Raw genomic sequence first — 21,866 nt, 5'->3', positions numbered from 1 at the left:
AGATGTAATTCATTAAAGAAGTGATGTGTCATTAAACAAAACATATAGTTTGTCTTTATAAAGTCTTATATGTTTATTATTTATAATGACTAACAACTACTTTTTGTATGTTTAAGTTATTCCTTAATAGATCAATCTAAGAAAGTTTTTTGGAACTCACAAGTCTATTAAAGAGAATGAAGACATGTTTTTTTTAAAACTAAGGACAAATGGATTCTTGAAATCACTGAAAAAGTCAACAAAAGTTGATGCAAAATTTGTTTCTCGTTGACACTTGCTACATATAGTTTATTTGTTATCCTAAAGATGATAAGTAGTTTCTTTGACCAAATAAGAAGTGACAATTTTGTTAAATGCATTTAATGCATCAACAGATACTTCTCACCTCAAGGAAAGAAGATTCTTTCATTCTTTTTGTAAAATTCTTTGTACTTAATTTGTTGTATTACATATGATAAGAAGATGAAAAAACTTTGTAAGCCTTAATAACTCTAAGTTATTAAGCTTAAGCTGGGAGATACTTATTTATAAAAGAATATTTGTTGTTTGAGCATGGAGAGACTTGACTATAAAAAAATACCCAATGTTTAAATTTGGAGAGAATTTGCATGGAAAGAATACTTGACCAGTTGCTCAAAGAAGTAAGTCAAAGAATACTTAGACTTGAGCTAGAAGTAGCTTTTTGAAAGAATATTTGTATTTTGTTTAAGATAATGAAACTCAATCCAATTGGATTGAGAACTGAATGTTGTCTCAGTGGTTGAGACAAACCACTATAAAAATATCATGTTCCTTCTATTTCTCTTTGGCACTCTTTACTATTAAAGTTACTATTTCACTACTTAAAAAATACAAGTTCTTAATTGATATTTTTTTCTCCATAATTTTTATATTTTACTAATGTTAAAAAAAGACACTTGTTTTGTGTATTTTTTGAACCAAGTTCGATAGAAAGATAAAATAAAGAAACTCTCTCCCTTCTTCATCTCTCATCCTAACGGACTAATAGTGCTAAACATTACACAATCCACATGATTAAATTAATATTGTGTTTGGATGAGAAATTTAAATGGGATAATTCATTTGTTTGAAGAATTTCAAATTCTTTGAAGTGAAATACCTTGTTTGGATAAGAAATTTATAAAGAATTTAGAATTCAAATATTTGTGAAATTCCTTGAAATAGTAGAATTTCAAATTTTTCATATATTTTTTTTTCTTATTCACTTATATATTTTATCTTATCTCCTATCTCTTTATGTTTTAATTATTGAATGTTAAAAAATATTTTTAAAATTATTAAATATAATTTAATATTAATTTTTAAATTATTAAATATTTAAAAATTAGTTAATATTTATTTTTATAAATTTTAATTTAAAAATATCAGCATATAAATATATTTTTAAAATTAATCTTACTAGAATCATATTCAATCTAGTAATTTAAAATTTAAAAAATTTAAATTAACTTAATCTAAATAAAATATTTTGAGAATAATAAAAATAAAAATATAAAAATAAAAATTTGTTGGTCCAAAGTCCAAAGTATCGAGGTTACAGGAAGGAAGAAGCGGAGGTTAGTGAGGCAAGCAGAGTCCAACCAAATTCCATTCACCTGAGCTCCGACGACCGGGCTCACGTGTTATGCGCCGCTCCCAATGCCACCCAACTCCACCATTTGTCGTCCCTTCCTCTTCCTCTCCAAACACCACTACTCCTCTCACTACCTCTCCCACTTCCTCCCTCTCGCCGCCTCCGACTTCCAACCCCTCACCATAATCACGCCGCGCGAACGCCGCATACTGGTGGTGGGCCTCTCCGCCATCGTGAAAACTGACCAGGGTTTCGCCCTCAAGGCCTTCTCCCTCCGCTTCTGCCCCTTCTTCCTCGTCAAGATCATGAAGCTCCTCCAAACCCGCCACGCCGCCTTCGCGTTTTTCAAGTTAGCGTTTGGCGACGGTTGCGCCTCCGAGGAGACCGTCCGCTTGAGTTGCGTCGCCGCGCACGTTCTCGCCGCGCAGAAACTCCACCTGCTCGCGCAGGACGTCGTTTCGTGGCTCGTTGCTAGGGTTGGGGCCGGGAGAGCCAAGGAGCTCGTGGAGCTTATGTGGACGAATCACGCGTTGTACGAGTCTGATTTCTCCGTGTTGAATACGCTTATGCGGGCTTTTCTCAATTCTGGGATGAGTTTTGAGGCTTTGGAGATTTTGCGTAGGATGAGGGATGTGGGAGTTAGGCCTGGTTTGTCTTCGCTCACGATTCTTATTAGGTTGTTGCTTCGGGTTGGTGATTATGGTAGTGTGTGGAAGTTGTTTAAGGATATGGTCTGCAAGGGGCCTCGCCCTTCGAATATCACTTTTAATGTGATGATTCTTGGGTTTTGTAAACAGCAGAAGTTTGTGATTGCGGAGAGTTTGTTGCATTTGATGCCTAAGTTTAGGTGTATTCCTGATGTTGTTACGTTTAACATTCTTATTAATGATTGCTGTGTTAGGGGGAGGACTTTTGTTGCGATTGATTGGTTGCATTTTATGGTCAGGAGTGGTTGTGAACCGAGTGTTGCCACGGTTACTACCATTATGCACGCACTTTGCAGGGAAGGGAATGTGGTGGAGGCACGTAAGCTCTTTGATGGAATTCGGGATATGGGAGTCACGCTGAATGCTGCGGTGTATAATACACTGATGGATGGATATGTCAAGGCGAGGGAGGTTGATCAAGCTTGCTTGCTTTATGAAGAGATGAGGACTAAGGGTGTTTCTCCTGATTGTGTGACCTTTAATATTTTGGTTGGGGGGCATTATAAGTATGGGAGGAAAGAGGATTGGAACAGGTTGTTGAAAGATTGGATAGTATTAGGATTGTTTTCGGATTGTTCACTGTATGATGTAACTGTGTCATGGCTATGTTGGGCTGGCAAGCTTGATGAGGCCATGAAATTGTTACAAGAACTGCTTGAGAAGGGACTGACTCTAAGTGTTGTTGCCTTTAATTCAGTAATAGGAGCCTATAGCAGGGAAGGTTTAGAAGACAAAGCTTTTGAAGCCTATCGGATTATGGTCAAATGCGGCCTCACTCCGTCATCGTCCACTTGTAATTTTTTGCTTATGGGTTTATGTAGGAAGGGGTGGTTGCAAGAAGCCAGGATACTTTTCTATAGGATGTTAGAGAAGGGGTTTCCCATTAACAAAGTGGCTTATACTGTGCTTTTGGATGGACACTTCAAGATGAATGATTTGGGTGGAGCTCAGTTTTTCTGGAAGGAAATGAAAGAAAGGGGCACATATCCAGATGCTGTTGCTTTTGCAGCCTTAATAGATGGACTTTCTAAGGCAGGTAATGTCGAGGAGGCATATGAAGTCTTATTAGAAATGTCAGCTATAGGTTTTGTTCCCAATAATTTTGCTTACAATTCTTTGATTAGTGGGCTCTGCAATTGTGGGAGGATGAATGATGCATTGAAGTTGGAGAAAGAGATGAGGCAAAAAGGCCTTCTTCCTGATACCTTCACCTTCAATATCATCATTGATGGGTTTTGTAGACAGGGACAAATGAATTTTGCAATTGATACCTTTCTTCACATGCAGCGAATTGGGTTGTTGCCAGATATTTTTACATTTAACATATTAATTGGAGGATACAGTAAGGCATTTGACATGGTTGGTGCAGGTGAGATTGTTAATAAAATGTACTCATGTGGGCTTGACCCAGATATCACAACTTATAATACACGCATGCATGGTTATTGCAGAATGCGAAAAATGAATCAAGCAGTTATCATTTTGGATCAGCTCATCTCTGTCGGTATTGTTCCAAACACAGTGACATACAACACTATGATGAGTGGTATTTGTAGTGATATATTAGATCGTGCAATGATTATTACTGCAAAGTTACTTAAGATGGGATTTATTCCGAATGTGGTTACATCCAATATGTTGTTGTCTCATTTTTGCAAGCAGGGGATGCCAGAGAAGGCATTACTATGGGGTCAAAAGTTAAGGGAGATTTCCTATGGTTTGGATGAAATCTCCTATAGAATACTGGACCAAGCTTACCGTTTGACACAAGATGATGTTGAACTTGTGAGAGGAACATATGAAAAGGGCCTTTTTATGGATTTCCTAATGTACATTACATTTGACTATTTTTCAAGAAATAAATCCCAGAAGATAGAGAATGAGAATAGTGATAATGTAAAGTTGATTGAAAGTCAATTTGTTGCTTTGTGAACTTGATTGTTCCATCGTTCTATTATCCTTGAAATCTGCTTTGAATTTGTGTAATCATGTGAACAATAAGTTGCACTCATTGATTGGCTACTCAAGCATTACATGATATAAGTGGTCACAGTATGTTCTGTGGCATAAACTGTAAGAGACAATTGAGGCATTGGTAGCCTTTTTTGAAGATGAATATCATTGGTTATTACTACCTATTCTGGGGAGCTTCTAGCTGTATTTCTCCATGAAAGATAATAGCAGCAATCCATTTAGAGGCTGCAAGGGAAGCATGGTTTGATTTTGTGATTGAAGCCTTCAGAATATTATCAGTCAGTCTGAAATGCGATTGAATGCACTGAACAGCTGGCAATGGAGGATGTTTTGTAAGTATAGTAACTCTATGTACTATAGAGAAGTTATGATATCAAATCTTGCTTGTGCATGTCTGCCTCCTGTTTTTTAGAAAAGATCCAAACTCTTTTTTGATATTTATATAAGGCTCCCTGGGATCCCTTCTAATGGGCAATTGAGAGATAGTGATTGTATTCGAGTCAGAATATGTGAAGGCAGATTTGCATTGCTGATACGAGAGGTTGGGAATATTTTCTCTTCCCATTATTTGCTTGCTGATACCTTAACACAATTATACACAAACACATAGTTACTGTCATTTTGATGATTTATTTTATTTGAAACATTTCTTGTTATCTTGTACATGTCAGCCTATCAAAGAAGGGAACTTTATCATTCAGCCTAAAGTGGATTTTGATATAAGCATTAGTACGGTTGCTGATCTTCTTAATCTTGGGTAAGCCACAATGCAAAAAGATATTCTTACCCATTTGTAGGTCTTCAATAAACATACAACTATGTTTGATGGATTAAGGTGTGATGTTCATTAATTGCGTGAGCATTATGTGCTAGTAGAATAACATCCTAAGTTGTGTCAAACTGCTATTGGTTGAGGAGCAGCCAATAGTATACTTTAGTACATGTAGACATATTGTTGGTAAACTCAACTATCTTACAGTAACTAGACCAGATGTTACTTTTGTTCTGTGGTAAGTTTCTAAATGCTCTTTGTGATGATGATCATTAGGATGTGTGGTTTGTAATGTAAGCTACATCAAGAGTGTAGCACTAAAGGGTTACTTTATGATAATAAAGGCAATGCTGAAATTGTTGGTTATTTTGATGCTGATTCGAGCAGGTTCATCATTAACTAGAAGATCAAATTTAGGATATTGTGGGTTTGCTCGGAAAAAGTCTCATGGAGCAGAAAGAAGCAAAACACTGTTGCTAGATTATGCGTAGAGGCAGAGTACCACCCTGTGATTGCAGCAATCTGTTAACTTGTGTCACTAAGGTTGCTTTAGTAGCTTTAATTGAGAGATGTCAAGACCATGAACTTACCTTGTGAAAATATGCTACTCTTCATTTTGCTTCAAGCATAACTTTTCACGAAAGGACCAAACATGTAGAAACCGAGTATCATTTTATTAAAGAAAGTGTTCTTTCATGTGTTTGGCTTTGTCAATTTTGACTATCAGTTAACAAACATGTTGACTAAATTCCTCAGAGAACCTCACGTCAACTTTTTTCATAACAAGCTTTATGCATGATATATATGCTCCACCTTGAGGCAAGGTTATTTTTTTATTTTATTATTATTAACGAGATTTCTGCTATTTCAGTATTTCAGTTTGTCGTAGCTGCATGAAATAATGGGCGGATAAAGCCGAATGTCACATAAGATCCTTCTTTTTTAAAATATTTGCTTCAATGCACTTTGTTTTTGGTTATAATTGAAATATGTTGAAATTAATAAACTATTTCTCCACGTGATGTTAATTTGATAAAAATTGCATAACGGGAGTAAATTGCGGGGAAACAACCAACACCAATGAGACCTTTAATTGTTTAAAAAAAAAAACTAAGTTTTATTTAATTTTTGGTATAAGAAAAATCCTTTTAAGATAAGTTGTAGTATATGATGTAATTCTTTCTTAATAAATTAATTTATTATTCCTGTTTTTTTATTGTGTTCTTAATGCTTGCAACGTTGTCCTACATTTGAGAAGTCTAGGGCATTACGTGAAGGAATTGAAACTACATTTTAAGCCTATATTCTACATTCTTTACGGAATTCTAAAAATCGGATATGATTAACGTGCATTTTATGAAAAATGATATCATCAAAAATCGGATATGATTAACGTACATTTTATGGAAAATGATATCATCGTCATCATCTCGATATATATATTTTAGCACTAAAAAAAACAGGAAAATAATTTATCGTCAAGAATATAATAAAATGTTGAATAAGAAATATTTTTACGCAATGAAATCTTAATTACTATTTGAATCATTTATCAAAGTTTGGTAATCAGCAATCACATTATCCTCGAGGGCATATATTTATTACTTTATGAGCTATTACTACACCCGTGTCCTCGGATATTTCTTAATATGAAAGCTATATAACAAATAACATCAAAATATCGAACAAATGTCAAGCAAGCAAAGAATGATAGCTCACTCAATTCTACCTAGAAGCATTGTACGAAACATGTAACGCAGCGATACAATCCATGGTACAAGGCATTTTAGAGAGAGGGTCGTGTCCTAGAATTGTTCCTAAAAATGCCAATATGAAAAATTATCAATGAACCTCTCAAAAGATGAAAATGCATCAAAACTAAACAATAGCATTAACAAAGATGCTAAATGTTTCATATTAAAATTAAAATAAAGCAAAATATTGGAACCTTCACTTTTCAATTGCTTGCTTCAGAAAGTAAGCAGCTACTGCAAGTAGGATGATAAGTACCGCAATCCACAAGCTCAGCCCTCCTTAAAACAAGGGGGAAAAAGTAAGTCGAGAACTAAATTGGCCCTCTACTTGATAAATGACCAAATACAGCATCCATTTAGCAAATAAATCATTAATTTGGTTCCTGAAGTCTTGTCCTCTCTCCTAAATAGACCTTGAACTACTGAAATTATATAAATAGTTCCTAAAGTATTAGAAATTATGTTACATGGTTCCTCAAGTACTGAAATTCTTCAAATTAGTCCTTCAATGTTAGTAAAATATATCAATCCAGGGGCTAAATAAATGTACATTCAATACTTTAGGAACTACTTATATAATTTTATTAGTTTAAGTACTATTTAGGAGAAAGCAAGGGTGATACTTCAAGGACTAAATGATGGTTTAATCTCCAGTTAGCAAAGAAAATATGTATTTTATTGAACTGAGTCCCTAATTTCATTTATAGCATATTATTTTTATAATTACTTTTTTTGGGGTGGTAGGGTTGGTCAAATACCTAATAGTCTGAAAACGAGGGTATTGTACTCATGGAAAAAAATAATTATACAAATCTTCACTTCCAGCAACCATATATCCTTCACAGGCAAAGTGAGTGCTAACCTTTCTAACTTAGGGTTTAGGGTCTATGGATAGGCTGAAAGGACTACTCTAAGTAAAAAGTGTTCTCCAAAACAGTTATGTATTTGTACAGCGAGAACATGAGGAGTTAACCTGTCAACAAACTATGAAATAACACGTACCATTTGTCTTCTTCTCTTCAATTATTGTTACCCTCGCACTTGAATCCATCGAAACAGAAGCCAAGGCCCTAAAGACAGAAGCCACAATCTTTAAACATGCATAAGGCAGCAAATGTCTAGTAACAGCAAAATATATACACACACACATTGAGTTCAAACCTTGAATCAGGGGAGAATGCTAAAGCAGTTATTATGCCAAGGTGAGCCCTTTTTATCACTGTCTGAATCTTCATATTTGTTGAATTTACAATTACAATATCTCCTGAAGGTGTTCCACTGCATGTCAACCCACCAAAACAGAAGAAATAAGTTCTTGTCAAAGTGCACCCTTGAGGTCTGAAGGTAAACCACAAAAATTAAGTCACCATTTGCTTCCAGGTAGCTTAAGAAAACAAGGGTGCCATCTAAAGTAATAGAAAAATACAGATTAGAATATGTACCATGCAAGAAACTTTCCATCAGCTGAGACATTCAATGCAGAGATTGGATCACGAATAATATACTTTGAGCCCATCCTTTCCCATGTTTGTGTATTCCAGGTCAGGATGCTTCCACCTTTATCTATATCCAAAAAAAAACTTGTGTCTGTTGAAAGATACAGCAAGGAGATAATTTTTATCTGCAATTTATTTACCTGTCATGGCAGCAATATATAGGACCTGAGGCTTGTCATTTGTTTGAGAAAATCTGCAAGAGCTAAAAGTTTCACGCTGTAAAAATTCAACAAAATATGATTAGTATACACAATTAATGACAAAGCAATCACCTAGTCAAACAACATGTGAATAATATTGAAGCGCCATATATTCCAATGTTCAGCCAGCCTAGGCAATATAGAATTTTCCCCACTAAACGTTAAATGCTAGATTTACTTGATAGTACATGTTGGCTATGTCTTCATAATTAAGTATTAATTTCTACTTCAGATAAACGTAAGATATTTCCCAACATGTCAACATGATTGGAACGAGATCAGGATATATAGAATTATGATACACCGTGAAAAAAGTTTCAAGAATAATTATTATTTGGGATTTTATACTTTCTCTTAGAATATCTGCTGTTTAGGGCCTTCTCCACTAGGAAACTAATTATCTTGTTTGTGTTTAGGTTGCTTTAGGATCCACTCAGCCTATTATCACAAAACTAGTAAATTTTGAGAACCAGAGTAAACTGGTCAATTCAACCAGTCAATCTGGGAACCTCCCATATACATGCTAGTCTCATCACTTAGTAACGTTCAGCACCCTTCATAATCACTCAGAACGGATCAACATCAGCACAAAGCCGTTGGTTGCCAGTGCTGCTCTGACCGCTGGTTCAGCATGTTTAACCAACCTGAATCTTCTTTAAGGAACCTTTCATTTTAAAGAAATTGCCTTAAACTGGGCCAGAACATATATTACTGAGAGGGAGTGACCATCTGATGCTAATACTCAGACAAACAACTCTTTTTAACATTTTTTCCCCCAGCTTTAAGTCATTGATGAATAAATATGGAGGTACTAGATAATAATGAATACAGGAAAATAGTAAACAAATGAACTTTAAATAATAAGCAACAGGTTTTAACACAGATACAATAAAAAAAAAATAACATTATATCATCTACAGTCTAGACTAAATAAAATTATATGTAAATTGTACTAGTTAATTATGTGATTTATACATTTTTTTTATATCATAGCTGTATTTATGTCAGTATGGAGTACAATCCATGAAAACCAAATTTCAAACAATGCTTATAAAGTTGTCAAGCCCATGCAAAGTTTAAGTCAAATTAACTTTCTCAACTGGTAAGTTTTTACTGAATTGCTCACGTTTTCATTTGATAGAGAAGCTAAGACCATTGACGAAGAAAGATCCCAAACCCTGCAGGGACCACCACTTCCCAAAGAGGCAAGTAATTTACCATCAGAACTGTGAAACAAACAAAAGCAAGCTTTAAGACACAGTCATTTACAAATAACAGAGTTTATAGAGATGCCCTTGTCAACTTTTCCTTCTTTTCCTTGAGAATTATAAAGTCAAAGAGTAACATATCTATGAAATGCTTATTCTGCTATGCACATCAAACCTGAAATGTAAGTCCTTCACAGAAGAATGAGCATTAGACTCGGTGAGAATAACTTCCATGCTAGGCCACTTGAAAACCCTTAGATTGCCATCCTGTACTGCATCAAAATTACAATATCATACAGCATCCACCCCTTTATAAACAAAGAAATCCTCTACAATTTAATGCTTATTTGTCAGAAGAATGAAAACATTGTAATCCAGTAGTAAAGAAAATTTAAAGCAAATATTTGATATGTGACTACTGTCCAATAAACAGAAATTCCTCACTGTTTAATATCAATTTCATATCACATCATACAATAAAATTGAAGCAAAATGGAGCAGACATAGCAAAGGCTACATTTCGAGTTTTTGACAGCTTTTGAAGCAACATTTGGCAATTCCATTGATGATTATCATCCCTTCAGGTTGGATTTTCAGCAAACAAAATCTCGACGAACATGTTTTCAGGTGTATGTTAACAGATACAAGGAAATAATAATTGTATTAGGGATGACAAATGGTTATCATTAATCATTTTTACAATATACAATGCAAATTAACTATTCATATGCTAGGGTAACACTCAAATAATTCTACGTCTATTAAGTACATATGTTCATTTTACTTTGTAATACCATCTACTCATTTTCTTAACGAGGATTCCACATTGGTATCCATTTGTATGAGGCAGAGTAAAACGACTTTGGAATTTAGAGATATTAATCCTTTTGTAAGTATTCCTTAGTTTAAAATGAAGTGCAGTAATAATTTATTAGTTAGTGGAAATATTTTCCCAAAATTATCTTTCTTTCATTTAGCTAAAAATTAACATCAATGTTATAAAATGGTTTCTTTCAACCTTATGCAAATCTAAAGGAAATCTATACCTCCCCACCAGCAGCTAGTGCAGTACCGTCATTGTTGAATGCCAATGCTAATTGCTGTCCAACATCCTCCAACTGTGTGAGAACTTTCTCTGACAACTTCAGACTCAACTTATGAATTTCAGAACTCTCCCAATCGAACCATCTGCATGAACAAGGCATAATATTGATCTATAGCTAAATGTGACAATAGAACAAAAGAAAATCAAAGTTTGATTTTGGTCTAAAACATCAGTACAGTGTTTATTTATGAACTGACAAAATAACCATAACTTCCCTCTTTTTTACTGTATTCTTATCTGCACTTCAGTGAATGAATACATACTTTCATTTAGTTAGTGGCAGCACTAGAGACATGTTTGGGGAATTTACAATGGCATACATCAAACATCCAGCTGCCAATCCTCTAGAACAAATTGACAAGGAAAAAAAAATCCACAATTTTTTGTTGTTTGCCTTTCTTTCGTTCTAAAGTAGACAAATTTCCACAAAATGAAAAAAGTTAGAATTAAACAGTAGAAACTCTCAAAACTACAAATAATTAGGAGTTATTTCCTTGTGGTCTAGAAAATATGGTACATAGTACATACACATGCTGAGTTCTTTCCTTGTCAATCTGACTTCAAACTGATGCTAGAAATAAAAAACTGAAGTTGTCAAAAATTGTCTTACATCATTGCTATGGTTAGAACTACTTAAATTACAGTTTATTCGGTTTCTAATTTTCCAGTTCAATATTCAGTCCAAAAATATAAAATAAAAGTAGTTTGCAAGTAAAAAATTCTAGAGATAGAGTGTGATTGAATTACTTCAATCCATACAAAGTTTTCGTCCATACCTAGCGGCTCAACATAAAAAGGTTATATTTTATATACATAACTAAACTATATAGAGCTCACACAGTTCCTCAACATACTAGAGTAGACAGGTATTAATACTTCTGGAATTGTATCTCTATGTTGGACTTGGATCATAAAGCATGCAAAGCTGACAGTTTCAAATTGTGATCTTATTTTCCTACCTTTATCTATACTTCAGACTACTTGGTTGAGTAGGTGAAAATGGAAAAAATATTTGAACAAGAAAAAATCTATGTGAAAGATGTATACATTTTCCAACTGCTCAACCAAACATGACCGACATCTATGCTCATACTAGTCTGCGTTCACTCATCCAAAACATTCTAGTTTGACACAAGGATTTCAATAGAGAAATGGGTTCTACACGGATATGAAGCAAAGAGGCGAGGGGAAGAAAAAGACCTGCAAACCTTCGGCGTTTCCATTGCACAAATAAGGCCATCGCCATTGGAGTGAAGTGCCATCCTATAAGGCAATTCAGAATCAGTTCCTAGCTTACACACCTGAAATATTGATAAGATTACTCAAACAAGAGAGTACAGCATTATAAACACGTGAACCGCATCTTCTGCAAACATCTTCGTGCAATCTCAGACGAACAATAAAAAATTAATAAATCAATTGCAATCAATTCGAGCAAATCTACTTCCACAAAACAACACATAAAATCAAAATCAAGCAACTAGCACAGACTCCTCACAGTGCAACAAAAACAAGCACTAATCCGCATTGCATCACAAACGAAAATCCTAACGAAAACCAGATCCGATTCCTCTAGTTCCGAATCACGAAATCAAATCCCTAAGACTTCCGGAATCGAGCAAGAAATAGAAGGGAGATATCGTGTACCGGTTCGTCAGAGAGAGTATTGGACGCAAAGTCGAAGTTGGCAATCACCAAAGCATTTGGAATACCGCTGCGGCCTGCTCCGCCACCGCCGGCGAAGAGAAGGTAGTTACCGGCGGCCGTGGCGGTCGCTGGCTCTGGCTGGGCTTCGGTCGGCGGCGTAGAGTTGTGATCGGAATCGGAATCATCTTTGGTTTCAATTTGGCGCGATTTGATAAGGTGTTGGGGAATCCACGCAACAGAGTAGAACGGAACACCGTATTTCTTAAAGTTAGGAGGCTCTGGGATTTGTCTTTTCCCCATTCTCTCTCTCTCTCTCTCTCTCTCTCTCTAACACAGTTTCCTGTTTTAGTTTTTAGAGTGAATTTGATTCAGCTGCGTCCTGCGTGCGTCGCGTTACGCTGCTTGCTTTGCGAAAGCGTGTTTGGTTTGCGCACCCTACCATACTCTCAAAATAAATATAGCACAGAATAGTCTACAAAATAATTTTACTCATTCACTTACAAATGAATAATTATCTTTAAAATTATAATTTTTTTAATTCATTAATAGACTTACATGTATTTTAATTAAAATCACAGGCATCGGTCGAAGGCTCACCTTATCCTAAATTGAAATTCTTATGTCTTATTATAATTTTGATAGACAAAAATATATTTTAATTATATATAATTATGGTTCTCTCTTGTTTTATTATTCACAAAATGTTTATCATTTTTATATATTTAATATTTTCTTTTAACATTATTCTTTTAGTTGTTATATTGATTGGACTTATTCTTCAATCGATGAAATTTTGCCTTAATAATATATACTTACATTTAATAAAGATCATAAATGACTTAACTTAGTTATTGTTTCTTATATGTAATTGGGATTATTCTTCAATCATAATATTTCAATTCTGATTAAAGAACAACATCAACCACACATAAAAATCAGTAGTTAAATTTTATCCTAAATATAATTAGTATTTTTGTTTGTACAATGCATGTATATTTATTATATAAATAAAATTTATAATAAATTTATATATTATGTTTGAAAATATAAATTATATTTAAAATTAGTATCTATAAATATTTTTAAACATATAAATTATATTTTAGATTTATCATAAATAATTTGGATTGTAACAAAAAAAATATTTATTGATAATTTATTTTAGAATGTTAATATTTAATTCATAAATTGTAACATTGTAAGTATTACAGAGCAGTAATTGTTTTAATTGTATGTTGAGTGTTGTGTTGAACTATTTATCGGTGTTGAGAAACTCTAAGATCTAAGGGTTTCCTATGAGTTGTAATAGTTAGAGGGTTTTTTTTTGGGGCAAATGTCCAATTTGACCCCAAGGGGTATTTAAGGTTTTTATTTAAAATATAACATCATAAGCTCAAATTCTCAGAATTCTAGAGAGAGAAAGTTCTACAAAGAAGAACTTTGGTCCGTGAGTTTCTTTCAACTCTAAATCCTCCCCTTTTGCTTTCTTGATTCTAAGTAGAGTGTTGTTTGTTGATTTAGGTTAGTCGGAGCCTTGAATCAAGTTGTTCACCAACTCAGAGTAGTTTTCTTATTCTTCATTCTCCTCTTCTTCTCAACCTAAAGATTTATGAGGTAAGGGAAGTTGAATTCTTGTTCTTAGTGGAGTTGTTGAGTTATTGAATGATGTGTGGGTTGTATGTTGTATGAATTCTTTTGAACTTCATGGTTATGTGGATCAATTCGGAGTGGGTTGTAGTGAGAGTTGGGGTTTTGGGTTCATGAGGAAGAATGTGATGATTTGCTATGAATTATTGTTGCATGTTGGTTTTTAAGTTGGATTTGAGTTGCTTGTGTTGAGTAGAATCATTATTTTTTTTTTGATAAGCAAAAAGATTTTAATTATAAGGAGTACAAGGGGTACTCCAACCCATTACAGAAGAGTTCAAAATCTAAGCAAAATTATGAAATACACAAACGTGGGCTGAAATACCAACTAGAGTAACTAAAAGAACAACCAGGGACAGAACTTTTAATCCACTTCCATGACCGCAGTTTAATGTTGTCCAACACTTCCTTACAATCCATTACACCTTGCTGAAAGATTATACCATTCCGATGAAGCCATAGTGACCATATTACAGACACCCAAACCACTTTAAAACACTGTGTGGATTTTTTATATATACCAAGATTCGTCCAATATAGATAGAGAGAAGTTAGGGAATTTGGAAGGACCACCTCAACCTCCAACCACTTAGCTACAGATAACCAAGTATTAAAAGCCATTGGACACATTAGAAAGAGATGAAGAGGGTCTTCGATAAAAAAAGAGCAAAGAGAGCATAGATTATTTTCCAACTCCACACCACGTACTTGTAACAATGATTTGCAAGGGAATGCATTCATGAACACCTGCCAACAGAACACCAAGCACTTGATCGGAGCCTTGCATTTCCAAAGACTTTTTATGACTAGATGAAAATCTGAGGAATATGAAAGTTCTCCACCCAGCGAGCGTTGCAGCCAAGAGTACGCACTTTTCACTGAGAATACACCATCCTTATCACAAATCCATCTCCATTGATCTTATTTAGAAGAAAAAATTTGTAGTCCCTGAAGCATTTCTAGTAAGGAATTCACACTCCCTACTTCATGGACAAAAGGTTCTCTTCTCCATTTAACCTGCCACAGCCACGTAGATCCCTCCCAATTTCCATTATGCCCCACCATTGACAACGGATCAAAGGCAAAGGAGTACAAACGAGGAAAGACATCCAACAAGCGTAAACCACCTATCCACTTATCCTCCCAAAATCGGGTCGAAGTACCATCACCAATACAACGATCAATCTTTTCATCCAACCAAAAATTTCCTTGTTGAAGCACCCAAACTATATCCTTCCACCACCAAGAATCCCTCCTATCCACATTTGAAGTCTTAGAAAAGGACTCAATGCGCCCATACCTACCTTGAAGAAACTTAGCCCACATCGTACTTGGAGAGAGCATACACCTCCATACCCATTTCCCTAATAGTGCCCAATTGAACAATCTGACATCCTTGATTCCTAGTCCACCCTCATCTTTTGACTTACACACCGTTTCCCATTTTACCCAAGGAATCTTTGAGCCATCTTCGACACCTCTCCACAAGAAGCCACGTTGGATGGCCACAATTTCCTTAATCACCGAGTTCGGTGCTTTAAAAAATGACAGAAAATGGATGGGCGTTGCATTCAAAACTGCATTGATTAAGGTTACCCTCCCCCCAATGGACAAATACCTATGCTTCCAAGAGGATAGTCGGTTACGTAAGCCATCCAGTATTGGTCTCCAAGTAGCCAACTTCCTAGGGTTTGCACCAAGAGGTAATCCCAAATGCTTAAACGGTAGTTGACCCACCTTACAATGCAAGAAAGAAGCCGCCAACTCAGTAAAATCTACCCCAGAGTGAATACCAACGACACTACTCTTGTGAAAGTTAATTTTCATACCTGAAATTAACTCAAAACAACACAATATGGCCTTTAAGCACCACAAATTCTGCATAGTAGCTTCTCCAATTATCAGAGTATCATCAACAAACTGCAAAAGAGAAATTAATGGACCTTCACCACCCAAGTGTAAACCCTTAAATAGATTCATATCTAAGGCCCTGGTCATCAACAATCTGAGACCTTCTACAACAATTAGGAACAAAGATGGTGCTAATGGATCTCCCTGCTTTGATCCCCTACCAATAGCTACTTCCCCCGTGGGACTCCCATTTACAAGTGCTGATAGACTACCCCCACATACACAACCTTCCATCCACCGTACCCATCTCTCATCAAAACCACACCCTCTGAGCATATACAACAAGTAATCCCACTCCACAGAGTCATATGCCTTTTCATAATCAATCTTCATAACAAAAATCGGCTTCTTATATTTCTGAGCATAATCAATAGCTTCATTGGCCACTAAAACACTATCCAGCATATGTCTACCAGGAATGAATGCAGACTGATTCTCTGAGATAATTGATGGAAGAATACCACGCAGTCTATTCTCCAATACCTTAGAAATAATTTTATACAGGCACCCAAGCAACGAAATAGGACGAAAATCAGTCATACCTTGAGGGCAGGGAACCTTAGGGACCAAAGCCACAAAATAAGACAAAAGAGCCTTTGGAATCTTCAAGTAAGTATGAAACTCAGCAAGCAAATCCATCACATCCACCTTGATAAGAGGCCAAAATCTCTTCAAGAAAGCAAAATTAAACCCATCAGGCCCTGGTCTTTTGTTACCATCGCTCTCCCTAATCAAACAACATACTTCTTCCTCCGTAAAGTCACCAACCAACCTTGCATTTTGTGCATTGGATAGCACAGGAAAACCATCAAGTGACAATCGTGGTCTAAGCCAACTCCTTGCTTTGAAATGCTCATCAAAATATGACCTCACAACCTCTTTCATCTCATAAACCTCATCTACCATTCGCTCACCTATCTTCAAAGCAATAATCTGGTTACGTCGCTGCCTTCCCCTGATACAAGCATGAAAGTATTTGGAATTTAAATCACCATATTTAACCCATTGAACTCGCGCCTTTTGAGCTAACAAGCTTAGTTTATTCCTCCAAGTACACCAAATACCATCCAATAGCTCCTTTTGCCTAATCCTTTCTGAGTTTGTAAGAAAGTAATCCTCGTTCTTCGCATCCAGCTCCTTTAATTCCTTGGTCAGACTTTTTATCTTAGTATCCACATTACCAAAGACTTCGACGTTCCACTTCTTTAGAGAATTTTTAACATTCAAGAACTTTCCTCTTAATCTCTAGGCGGCCCATATACCTGAGACCTGTTTCTCCCATGCAGACCTAACCACATCCTCAATACCACTATGTGAAAGCCAACAATTATTAAAACGAAACGGTTTAGGTCCCCAGTTTAGTACCTTATGTTTCAAAATCAATGGACAATGATCAGATACATCACGTGGGATGACCTCCACATATCCAGCACCCCAGTGAGCACTCCAACTTTCTGAGACCAACACCCTATCCAACCTACTCATCATAGAACCATCACCTTTAAACCAAGTATATCGCTTCCCAACTAGTGGTATATCAATTAACTCCATATCTCTTATAAACGAGTTGAATTCCTCCATATCCCGTACACCGTATTCACCATTCACCCCTTTTCTCTCATCTTGTCTTCTCACCGTGTTAAAATCCCCAACTATACACCATAAACAACTCCCAAAACCACGTTTTGACATGATAATCGCTTCCCACAATCGCCTCTTATCCACCAACTGACAAGGAGAATAAACATTCACCACAACACACCTATTTGCATTGTCTCCCCATTGCAAGCAAACACCATGGAAACCAGAACCAGAAAACGTAAACACCAATTTACCTCGATTGGAGTTCCAAATAGAAAGTAGACCGCCACTCCTACCTTGTGAATGAGACGCAAGCCACTCAAACTCTGAAGATCCCCATAGGTGAGCACAAAAAGCACGACCACACCTCTCCAATTTAGACTCTTGTATGGCAATAAAATCAAGTTCCTCTGCTCTAATAAGCTCAGATATACGACGCCTTTTCACATCACCCCCTAATCCACGACAATTGAATGTACCAATTTTCATTGCATTTCCGAGGAACCCCTTTTAGCAATCGCCACCATACGATCCCTCAACTCTAATGAAATAAGTTTCTGTCGCACCTCATCTTCATTCCCACGCACCTCCATTCCAATACTCTTGCAGATAGAGAGAATACGATCAGCCATGGCTTCATCATTACACCATTCTAGCTCTGCACCTGAGTTGACACCTTTAGACTCAATCGACGAGGCCACTTTAGATGTCACCCCATCTTCAACAGTCTTTGCAGACACAAAATCTCTAGACTTTGACGACGAAACTTGAGAGACCCTTTTTTTCTGCTTTAGCTTTCTAGCTATTTTTAGTACACTTCTCATATTCTTCCTTCCAATTGGCTCATCAGTTTTGGCTTGAAGGGTGTTTATTGACATCACCCCTTCCCTAGTCTCAATACTCCTCTCCTCTTCAACTGGATGAACAACAGCTGTAGTCACCTCCATTTCCACCTCTGTTCGTACCCTTCCCTCATCTCCCATCACATCACCCCCTATACTAAGCACTTCTTTCTTTTTACTAACCTTCCTACTCATATTGCTTATCAGTCCACCATTCTCATCCAAAGTCACCCCTTCAATTACATTAAAACTTTCCATTACTAAATCTTTATTAATAGTAACTTCCCTAGTAGATTATGTTACCTCTTCCACCGTTTGCTCTACCCTCTCAACACAATTCCCACCACTGTCATCATTGCCAATCCCCGATGTAGCCTCACCATTCGTTCGTTCTTTAATCATTGACTCCACTTGGCCCTCCTCCATCCCTCTATCCTCATCAGAAGAAAAATTTTCCACATCCTCCAAATCAAGTGATTGATCAATGGAGACATCCTCTAAGGTGCTATCATCACTAGTCCATCCTTTTGTCATAAATTGTCCCCCATGTTCCTCGACGATACGCACCAAAAAGAATAAGTCATTCACCAACACTCGTGTCTCCTCATTGATCAGCGCCTTATACGTTGTACTCATTTGAATTCGAGCATAATCAAGACGCCTTTTTTCCCGTGTAACTTCATCAACTTGAATGAAATCCCCCATCGAAGAAACCATTTTAATAAAAAATTCCTTTGACCATGCGTGAAGGGGGATGCCATAACAACGTACCCATGTCTCACGTCGTACACAAACCATCCTTGGATTCCATTCGACTAACTCATAAAACCACCTTTCCCAAAGCTTTTTATACATTGACACCGTATCCTGAAGATTAACATCCGCATCCGATTCCACCAGTACCATATCATCACTCATCGTTGTCACCTTGATATCTAGGAGACCCTCTTGTAGTAACTCTTGACGAATCGTGTTCAACTGAATATGACGATGACGCCGACCCACCAAAGATCGCTGGCATTCCTCAATTACCTGACCATCAACCTTGAAATGAAGATGACCCCACGGTTCCTTTTTACGCACCCACTGTTTTCCCCCCAAAGCCGGCTGACCGATATTGTCCTTCAACTCCCTAGTGTCAAACCTCTTCGTTCCTTTCAATTTATCCGCATACGATGCTCCATGAATGAGCTTTGCTCTCCCAGGCCCAGGTTGCCTTGTACTTTGCACCCGAGTATCAACATGACATCGGTTTGTCTTCCTCCGTGAGTGACGAGAGAGGTTGACCTTTAGCCTCCGTGCTCCTATAACAATAGAGTTCAGACTCCTTTCTAAACCCACCACATCACAGACGCCAGAAAACCGTACGAAACCAAACCTCTGTCCTTGCTTATCACATTTTTTTGGAATAAACACGTCTACTACCGTTCCCCATTTTTGAAAAATTTTCCACAGCACTGATATCTCCTGATTGTCCGCCACATTGGTGAAGAAAAACGACGTAGAATTATTCAGAATCTTACTGAGGTGTCCTCCAAACTTTCCTTGAGCACCCTCCATTCCCCCTTTTGGAAGCCTTATGATGAAGATGAAAAGTGAAGTAAGACTTAACTTACCGGACGGCACCAGTGAAGTTGGAGGCAGGCTGACAGCCTTAGTATCTTTTGTCAAACACCTTGAGGGCACTTCCTCCTCTTTTCAGTAACTGATTACGCATTCCTCTTGACACTCCCTGAAAACACTTAATAGCAACCAGGTCTATAATTAGGCAACAGATCCAGATCCCGAATAACAAAGCTCATGTAGGATTTTGCAGGGGCATTTTGTCGAACAGTTGATGTGTTGCCCACAAGAATCTTACGTTTTCACACTAGCGGTGACAACACTACAACAGATTTACTAGAAAGCATAGTTTATCCAGAAGAGATTACTCACTGTGTTGCTGGAGTAAAGTGGTTCAAGTATCTATGTCGGAGGTCTACGAATCCAGCCTCAAATGTGCATAGTAAAATACTTTTTAAGTAGAATCATTATTTTGTGTTGCATGTGTGGTTGTGGCTAAGTTTCAGTCGGATTTAGCAGAATTTGTATAAGTGCAAATTGTTTATCGCACCAGGTGGCACCGGACTGAAGGGAAAGACTTGTTAACATGATGAATGTTGGGAATGCTTTAGACATTTAAGCATGGTATTGTTGAGCTATGATGACCAACCTAATACTAGAGGAAAGGTTTTAAAAATCTGCATATCACATTGTGTGGATAGTGTTGTGGTGCTTTGAGAGCCCAAAATTATTGAAAACCCTTCTTGTAAAGTTGACCCATGAAGTGGATAGCCGTATTGAATCTCCTCTAGGACTTAGTTGGTATTGTGTGTGGGTAAGGTTAAGGCACATATGTATAAAGCAACCACAATATAGGAGACAAGTCGAGTTATATTGATTACAAGTGACCAACCGAGTAAAGTATGAAGTCGGAAACTTAGTTCCTAATTAAGTATCAAAAGGGCATAATATTTGGAGGGTAGTTGGTGGGTTAATTCATAGGAGGCTTAGTTAAACTAGTTAATGTCGTGGTATGTCTATTCCTAGTTGTTCTACCTTGACAATAATACTATACTTCCTTATTTAAGTGATGATATCCAAGAAACCAAGTTGTTGTATTGTGGATTGATATCCAAGTTACCATTGATCTAACAAGCCAAAAAGGATCACCTTGTGTTTTTGGTTTAGTAGGGTCAAGTCACTTAAAAATTGCTCATCCTATGTTGTAGGAGATCTACTAGCTGAAATGCATGACAACGTATATAATTGTTGTGTTGTACATATGATATATTAATTTAATTGTGTTTTTCATATGCAATGTTGATTTGTGATGAAGTAAGTTGTTATGTTGAAAACTTAACTGTTAATGTTGTGTTATTTAAGTTGACCTTGTGTTGTAGGAGATGTGGTTGTAAAGTTGATAGAGTTGAATGTGTGTAAATATTAATGCTGAAAAATATGAGTTATGTTGAAAAATCTTGTTGTATATGTTCATGCTTTAAACTTTAACTTACCCTTGTATGTTTCCATGTGATTTAGATTATGATAATTATACTTGGTATGAGAGTAGAGTAAGGATAAGTTGAGATGTTGTGTAGTAGAGACCATCTAGCGGATGGTCGAGTGAAGTCTTTTTGATTTTATTATTGTGTAGTATTATGTATAGAAGTTACTTGACTGAAAATTTAAGTTGTATAATTTACTTTTACTATAAATTATATATATTTGTATAGTTGCTTTACCTTTATATGTAGGATATATAGTATATAGTTTCGTATCTGTTAGTATATAACCTCAAGTTAGTAATTGTTTCGCTGCTATTAGATATATCGTCTAGTGTAGGAATCATGATGGATCTTTACATAAATAATTATGATAAATAAAAT

The 21,866-nt window shown here is 36.3% G+C and overlaps 4 protein-coding genes across 7 annotated transcripts; 1 reads left to right on the top strand and 3 right to left on the bottom strand.

Moving 5' to 3' along the window:
• The first annotated feature begins 1,531 nt into the window (after positions 1-1,531).
• Positions 1,532-5,743, top strand: LOC109787696 (uncharacterized). 3 transcript variants are annotated; one of them, XM_083071101.1, is made up of 4 exons: positions 1,532-4,607; positions 4,723-4,816; positions 4,947-5,032; positions 5,435-5,743. In XM_083071101.1, exon 1 carries the CDS (start codon positions 1,660-1,662, stop codon positions 4,231-4,233), a length of 2,574 nt encoding a protein of 857 aa, XP_082927227.1. In that variant the 5' UTR covers positions 1,532-1,659; the 3' UTR covers positions 4,234-4,607; positions 4,723-4,816; positions 4,947-5,032; positions 5,435-5,743. The 3 variants fall into 3 exon arrangements, with proteins under 3 accessions (XP_082927227.1, XP_082927226.1, XP_020201836.1); XM_083071100.1 differs by having other exon boundaries at positions 1,532-4,816; XM_020346247.3 differs by lacking the exons at positions 4,723-4,816; positions 4,947-5,032.
• An 862-nt stretch (positions 5,744-6,605) lies between these two features.
• Positions 6,606-12,896, bottom strand: LOC109787703 (SEC12-like protein 2). Of its 2 annotated transcripts, none has more exons than XM_029269085.2 (11): positions 12,458-12,896; positions 12,011-12,111; positions 10,752-10,893; positions 9,881-9,972; positions 9,624-9,723; positions 8,438-8,513; positions 8,244-8,364; positions 7,963-8,079; positions 7,804-7,871; positions 6,996-7,077; positions 6,606-6,864 (listed from the first exon to the last, which is right to left on the bottom strand). In XM_029269085.2, the coding sequence occupies exons 1-10, from the start codon at positions 12,755-12,757 to the stop codon at positions 6,998-7,000; spliced, it is 1,197 nt and encodes a 398-aa protein (XP_029124918.1). In that variant the 5' UTR covers positions 12,758-12,896; the 3' UTR covers positions 6,606-6,864; positions 6,996-6,997. The 2 variants fall into 2 exon arrangements, with proteins under 2 accessions (XP_029124918.1, XP_020201843.2); XM_020346254.3 differs by having other exon boundaries at positions 6,996-7,080; positions 12,458-12,895.
• A 2,129-nt stretch (positions 12,897-15,025) lies between these two features.
• On the bottom strand, positions 15,026-18,085 carry LOC109787709 (uncharacterized). Its single transcript, XM_083072004.1, has 2 exons — positions 17,285-18,085; positions 15,026-17,218 (listed from the first exon to the last, which is right to left on the bottom strand). Exons 1-2 carry the CDS (start codon positions 18,083-18,085, stop codon positions 15,026-15,028), a joined length of 2,994 nt encoding a protein of 997 aa, XP_082928130.1.
• A 647-nt stretch (positions 18,086-18,732) lies between these two features.
• On the bottom strand, positions 18,733-19,998 carry LOC145956410 (uncharacterized). The gene has a single exon (XM_083072003.1). The coding sequence runs from the start codon at positions 19,996-19,998 to the stop codon at positions 18,733-18,735; it is 1,266 nt and encodes a 421-aa protein (XP_082928129.1).
• Between the last annotated feature and the right edge of the window lie 1,868 nt (positions 19,999-21,866).

This window comes from Cajanus cajan, chromosome 3 (assembly GCF_000230855.2).
Source record: "Cajanus cajan strain Asha chromosome 3, NIPB_CcT2T_4, whole genome shotgun sequence".
In the NCBI taxonomy this organism is placed as follows: Eukaryota; Viridiplantae; Streptophyta; class Magnoliopsida; order Fabales; family Fabaceae; genus Cajanus; species Cajanus cajan.
Note: the sequence above shows the minus strand (reverse complement) of the source record. Positions and strands in the feature narration are given on the sequence as shown.

Bases quoted from the DNA above. Each gene is read 5' to 3' on its own strand.
- LOC109787696 (XM_020346247.3), top strand. From the start codon at position 1,660: ATGCCACCCAACTCCACCATTTGTCGTCCCTTCCTCTTCCTCTCCAAA.
- LOC109787709 (XM_083072004.1), bottom strand. From the start codon at position 18,085: ATGAAAATTGGTACATTCAATTGTCGTGGATTAGGGGGTGATGTGAAA. The intron at 17,219-17,284 runs GTCTCAGGTATA...AATTCTCTAAAG, and splicing joins GGTCTGCATGGGAGAAACAG to AAGTGGAACGTCGAAGTCTT.
- LOC109787703 (XM_020346254.3), bottom strand. From the start codon at position 12,757: ATGGGGAAAAGACAAATCCCAGAGCCTCCTAACTTTAAGAAATACGGT. The intron at 9,973-10,751 runs GTATAGATTTCC...GATGCAGTACAG, and splicing joins CACTAGCTGCTGGTGGGGAG to GATGGCAATCTAAGGGTTTT. The intron at 8,080-8,243 runs GTACATATTCTA...GTTGACATGCAG, and splicing joins GATGGAAAGTTTCTTGCATG to TGGAACACCTTCAGGAGATA.
- LOC145956410 (XM_083072003.1), bottom strand. From the start codon at position 19,998: ATGGAGGGTGCTCAAGGAAAGTTTGGAGGACACCTCAGTAAGATTCTG.